The 6,136-nt window shown below is 42.7% G+C and overlaps 1 protein-coding gene across 8 annotated transcripts in view; it reads right to left on the bottom strand.

Moving 5' to 3' along the window:
• Positions 1-437: 437 nt before the first annotated feature.
• LOC118302540 (NIPA-like protein 2) overlaps positions 438-6,136 on the bottom strand; it is a 36,358-nt gene continuing 30,659 nt past the window's right edge. For 7 of the 8 annotated variants that reach the window (XM_047331869.1, XM_047331849.1, XM_047331851.1 and 4 more), the window contains 6 exons: positions 5,022-5,143; positions 2,645-2,780; positions 2,324-2,412; positions 1,407-1,470; positions 1,220-1,317; positions 438-1,032 (listed from right to left, as the gene is read on the bottom strand). In XM_047331869.1, coding sequence (XP_047187825.1) covers positions 926-1,032; positions 1,220-1,317; positions 1,407-1,470; positions 2,324-2,412; positions 2,645-2,780; positions 5,022-5,143 — 616 coding nt within the window. In that variant the 3' untranslated portion in view covers positions 438-925. Of the gene's footprint in view, positions 1,033-1,219; positions 1,318-1,406; positions 1,471-2,323; positions 2,413-2,644; positions 2,781-3,069; positions 3,167-5,021; positions 5,144-6,136 lie in introns of all 8 variants that reach the window. The other variant, XM_035628769.2, reaches the window with a different exon arrangement.

Below are 6,136 nucleotides of genomic sequence, written 5' to 3'. Positions count from 1 at the left end.
CGCATTAAACAACTGATACTTAAACATTTTTTAAATATATTTATAGTAACACGGTGGTTTTCCCACACACACCCCATAATGTGTAGGTGGCAGATGAGTGCTGTTGCCTGGCAACACTAAAGTTTTGTAGCAGCTGAGTTGAGGAGTGTAGTCTGAGGTTGATTCGAGGTAGGAGCGGGTGGTCAAGCCGAGTTTGCTCATGTTCTTCACTCACACGACATTAATGAGAACAGCTTTAACTGATGAGAGATGACGGAAGGTTTATTGAAATAATATTTCAAATACTTTGTCTTTAAGTGAATTCACCTCACCTCAGACTTGGCATGAGAAACTCAACAGTCGTCCAGTCGTCTTTGAGCTTCCTCCACCATTAGAGGGCAGTAGTGCACCTTTTTTTTTTACAATTTGACAAATCTTCAGATTATCAACAGATTTGATTGAGCTGTTTTGCTGTTTATTGACGACTGATCACACAATTGCCAGTTCACTCATTATTCATATTGTTTTAGCATTTGCCACAGTGGCCTCTCAGACCTGTGTTTCAAATTAAAGCTGCAGCATCTGATGTTTCTCTTTGATCCTGAAGTGTTTTTTTTTAATTAAGAGTCTTTTATTCTCACGTGTCACAGAAAACCCAGCTGGAAATACTGTTAACAACAAGAGAACCGGAGGACAGGAGGATAAATTAAGCTCCTTTGTGCGAGGTACTTGCCAATTTTGGCATAAATTTTTTTAATACCAATATGGCCACAGATATTGGAGCTCAGCTGCCACTGGTTCAAATTGCAGCCCACCATTTGTTTCTATAAATACATGCATTATTTTAAGTGCCCAGGAAGAGGCACAAACACACACACACACACACACACACACACATACACAATTCTACCTAAATTACAGTCCCAGCTGATGGGAGCTGCTGGTCCTATGAATCGTCCGTTTGGCCGGCTCTGTGGCACATGAGTTTGGCCGCCAGCGATCCGTATGTTGTGGCCGTGGCCTCGGGCTGCACTTTGTCTGTGTGTCTTCTCCCTGTGAACACAGGACAGCGCGCAGCTCATTAGATGGACTCTGCTGCCAGAGCATTAGACAAGCCAGATGAATCCAGGGTCGGTCACATTGTCACTGCTGGCCGGCGAATCAATGCACCAAATCCATATAAAAGAGGTCGGCACATCGACATACTTTGCTGTGAAAGAAAATGGATCAAATTAGTTACCAGGGATCACGTCCATCGCGATGAAATTGCGATCTTGTTCCTTTATCTTTGGCCTGTTTCGGGCGATCAGGAAAACTCCGAGGAAAGACAGAAGGCAACTGGAAAAAAAAAAAGAACCAGAGAGGGTTGACAGCAAATATCACTTTTAAATAAGATAACGTTTCTCAGGCTGTTCTCGAATACGTACCCAAACAGAAACATGAAAATGTTGAGTAGAGCCAAGCCTTCAAATTCCTGGTAAAAAACTATACCTGCAAAATTGAAACAGGCAAATTAGAAATTGCATTTCACAGAGAAAAGGAATATGAAGATTATTCCTATGCTCACGAGTCGTAGTCCTGAAAATCACATTTAACAGTGGGATGAGCACAAAGGGGTTTTATTATCAACTGACGAGTGTAGATCTTGGAGAGGGAGAGCGACACAGAGAATGTTCAGGATTACTGTACCTTATTGTATCCAACAACAAAAAATATACTACGGCCGATCAAGTCTTTGTATCTTCACTTTGTCTGCGCTCAGTTCTCTGTCCTTGTGTCTTGTGCTTACTCTACCAAAATAATTATTTTTCTCTTCAAAAATAAAACAACTAATCCACCCCCGTGTTCTTATAACGTCTTCTCATAGATATAATACATCAGCAGTTTGCTGTTCATGCAGTCAGTTGTGTGTTATACAGTATGTGTAGGCAGAGACAGAGAGAACAATAGTGATAAAGGTAATATTGGAGCAGATTTGCAGAAACAGTGAGCGACTCAAAACTCCGTACACGGTGTGGATTCAGCTCCCTCTGTGACGGATGTCTCCATCGGGATAATGGGATATCGGAGCAAAAGGGTGGAAAGAAGAGGCAGCATCTTGTGTTTTGTTCTGAGCGACTGACTCCAAAAGCTAATGTTCACACTTGATATGTGAAACATCTTCTCTGATCCAACTCAACTGAAGAAGGGCTGGAAATTACTTGAAATGACGTTGCGTCAGTGGCGGTCGGGCAATTTTCAGTGGGATTTGTTGACAACAAAAGAAAAAATGCAAAGCATCACTTGTTTCATCCTTGAAAACAGAACAATGCAATCAGTGCGACAGTTTGATTGGATGACAAACCTGCAACAATGGCACTTGCGGTGAAAAACACAAAGTTGATGGGAACCACCTCGGTGGCGTCGAACATTTTCATCGCCTGATTGAGAAATCTGTGGACGGGAGAGACGAGGCTTTGAGAGATGCGGTGAATACAAGGACCTCGGTTACAGAGGAACGACGTATGCAGACTATTCATCCATCAAGAATACTGTCGGCGGTCTGCAAGAACAATGTTGCCCGATATATTGCTTTCTTGAAATTGCACTTTCCCTGCGGCGAGCATGAGGGGACTTCAGCAATGAATAGAAAAAGAGGATACTTATGAAGAAAACCTTGACTAACTTGATCTGGAAGGCGCAGGAGGCAACCATGACGACGAGCATCACGTAGAAGATGGGGTAGATGAGCTGCAGTTGGCCTTTTATCGACTCGGCGATCATCCCCGACACGGCTTTGACCGAGATGACGGTCAGCGAGGCTGCAGAGACACAGACGCGGATCACGTCAGCGTTCAGTTGCACAATACAGAACTTCTGATTTGTGGAGGTGGTTTATCGCCCCTCCTTGAGTTTGCAGTGAATGCATTTTTTTCTTCCATCGTGCTCTACCCAGCTCTTTACAACAACAACGAAAAAAAATGATAACAGACGAGGTTCCACTTTTTTGGTAGCCAGGCAACTAAACAACCTCTGACCCCGTCTTAAAAGGTTTCAATCCATAATCGCCTCTCTGCCCTGACACGTAAGCAGCTTCTCAGTGGTTCGTACCGAGCAGGGCCACCAGCGACACCACGACGACGATGTGCTTCACATTCCTCCTCTTGTACACGTAGAGCAGGATGCAGAAGACGATGACCTCTACAAACTGTCGAGAGAGGGAGAGAAGGGAAACGCACGTCGTTCATGCAGGATCCCACTTCGTCAGTAAATGATAATCTGAATCACTCGCGTACTTTTTTAAGGTCAAATGTATCTGTACAACAACGTGTTGTGTGCAGGCAGCAAGCAGCGTTTATGAATTCAAACAAGTGACCGTGGCAGAGAAATTAAATGAAACATATGTCCTTAAAAAGTAGGATTATGAAAAAAATAAAGCTGACCTCTAAGTGTCTGTCGACTTTCTTTCTACAATAATTATGGTTCCGAGATTGAATTAGTCTTTTGAGAAATGGGTTTTTGAAAAGACCACACTTTGCACACTGATTACCAAAGTGCTTAATAATCTGAGCCCTCCCAGACAAAAAAAAAAAAATCATTTGATAATAGTACGACCTCGGAGAATAACAAGAAGACAGTGATGGATATTTCATTTTTCCTCCGATTAATCACGGCCTGGAGAGTTAATCCCGTGGTTGACGGAGGTCGTTCCTCCCGCGGGCGGGTGAGGAGGATTCACAATGTATTGAACAGAAGTGTAAAAACAGCATTCCATTTTCCACACCATCATTTCCACCACCTCCATTTGAGCACATCTGCCCGTCCCTCTCTCTCTCTCCGCCCATCTGTGTTTCCTCCGCTTCTTTTGTTGTTGTGCTGTTGTATCGGAGAGTGTTTTCATCAGTTCTGCCAATAGGACTCGGTTCAGGAGGGGTGGGATGTGAAATATGGTGGAGAGAAATGCTGTGCCCTGAATGATGATTGGCGACTTACCCAGGACAAACTGTTTACACTGCTGGCTGGTTTAGGCTCATCTCTGCCTGGTGTGATGGATTGTGTGCAGATAATCGGTTGCACCAAAAACAGTAAAAGGAATATTCACGATGTTCTGGATGTGACAGAATTCTGGTGATTAGTTTGTGGTCGACAAAATAATCACCACTTGTCTGAGATTCTCAACAAAACCATCATAGGTATTTTTATAGCTGTTTTTGTACACATGATGTTTATAAAAGTACGTGTAGACGTGTTATAGGCTACAGATCCTCCGTGGCGTTCAAGACCTCTAACAGTAGTCTCACGAAAAAAACAAACCACATCCCAAGTGTCACACTCTCTGGAAACAAAACTCAGGGCTTCTCTTTACTACTCACTCTTTTTTTTTCTTTCGTCACTGCATTTCTAGCAGAGAGGCTGAACCTGAAAGGTGGAGAACACCGAGCTCCGTGTCTCCATCTGCTGCGACCACCACGGGAGGAAAGCAGTAGGACACGACCCTTCGACTGCTGACACTGTGTGGTTTGGTTTTTTTTGGACATTTGGAGCTCAATTTTACTGTTTTTTGTGACGTGTGTGTTTTAGTAATTTGCTTCAGCCCAAGTACTTTGTTCCAGATCCATCACTATGGTAACGGCAGTGTTTATTCCATCCCTGCCGGAGGCAAATACGGAGTAGGAGAGAGCACACGGGTGAGTGTTAATGCACTTGCAGGCCGTGAGGTGGGAGCACTGAATGCATAATAGACAAACAGAGCTCAGAGATCTTTCCTCTGCAAGGATTCACTACATCAGTTCAGGTTATTATTCAACTGTACTTAAATCATCCTCCTGAGGATTCATACACTTTTTATACTTTGATTAAGCATTACAGTAAGAGCAGCTCCGCTCGTGCTCCTCTCCGCGGGGCAGTCGAAGGTTGGGGCAGGTTAAACTGTCGGTGTTGTGCTGCTAAAAGCAATTCTACAATTCTATGCAGGAACATAGTTGGATATTTAGCAGTGGCTGCAAGAAAAAACAAATAGAACGTGCCAGTGCCACACCGTATTCGTCGGGCGGGGTACATACAAGGTAAAGCAGGAAGTGCCAGCTGACGGCGTAGTACTGGACCAGATGGGCTGTGATGTGTGTGGAGTTGTGGGGGGCAAAGGACACCAGGACGTACGTTCCTGTTATTGCCAGGGTGCCGCCTGTGGAGGAAGGAGAGAGCAGAGAGGGATGAGATCACAGGGAGATGGTTTTTGTATTGGTTTCCCTCTGGCTCACTTCACATTGCAACTACTGACACTGAAAAAATCACCTCATATATGAATGGAGAAGTTGCACATGATTTTAATAGCAAATTTATAGATTTAATTATCTGTTATTTCTTGCTTTGCAAATTCTTACACAGAATCCAAATGTCCAGAATTTGAACTGTTAGCCGTCATATTATTCAGACCTGCACATATGACTAGTTAAGTTGTATCTTTGGATTGATACTATTATTATTATTTTAAATCATCATACAGCCACTGTATGCATGGTTTTGACTGTCACCGGTCCTAAAACTGATCTCAAATGAATTCAAGGTTTTTGCATTTCTCAAAACTTTGCACGCCAGTGTTTTTAATCAAAGTTTTATTGAATTTATTTAATCTAAAAAACAAATCTGCCTATTTTCTCACTAATCAAATGACATACGCTTAAACATAAAGTACATTGTGCCACACGATAAATGAACCTTGAAAAAAATGCTTGTAGTTTCATATAATGTATAATTTTCAGAATACTCCTAAACTTGACAAATTTAACCTTTTTCATTGAGAATTGCCTACAAGCTGTTGCATTTGTTTTTTCCGTCTTTTTTCTGTCATTTCAATTCTAATCTTTGATTCTGTTGTTGGTTTGTATAACCCTTTGCAAACCGGCGTAATGCTGGAAAAACGGAGCTCGCTCTCAGTGATTTGTCCCTTCATGAATAAAACATCCAATTAAATTTTTGCGGCTTCGAACTCAGCAATTACATGACAATATCAAAACTGGGGGGGGACAAAAAATTGCTGATGATTTCTCCCGGAAACAAACAACACGCAGACCTGCGAGGTGCCGATATGAATTTCCAGTCTAGCAGTTGTAATTATCATCGTTAGTGCAGCGACCATCACAGTCGTGCCATTTAGCAGCAGAGTCTTCATATTTCT

Source organism: Scophthalmus maximus, chromosome 1, assembly GCF_022379125.1.
Source record: "Scophthalmus maximus strain ysfricsl-2021 chromosome 1, ASM2237912v1, whole genome shotgun sequence".
Taxonomy (NCBI): domain Eukaryota; kingdom Metazoa; phylum Chordata; class Actinopteri; order Pleuronectiformes; family Scophthalmidae; genus Scophthalmus; species Scophthalmus maximus.
The sequence above is the reverse complement of the archived record's forward strand: the minus strand, read 5'-3'. Positions and strand labels throughout refer to the sequence as shown.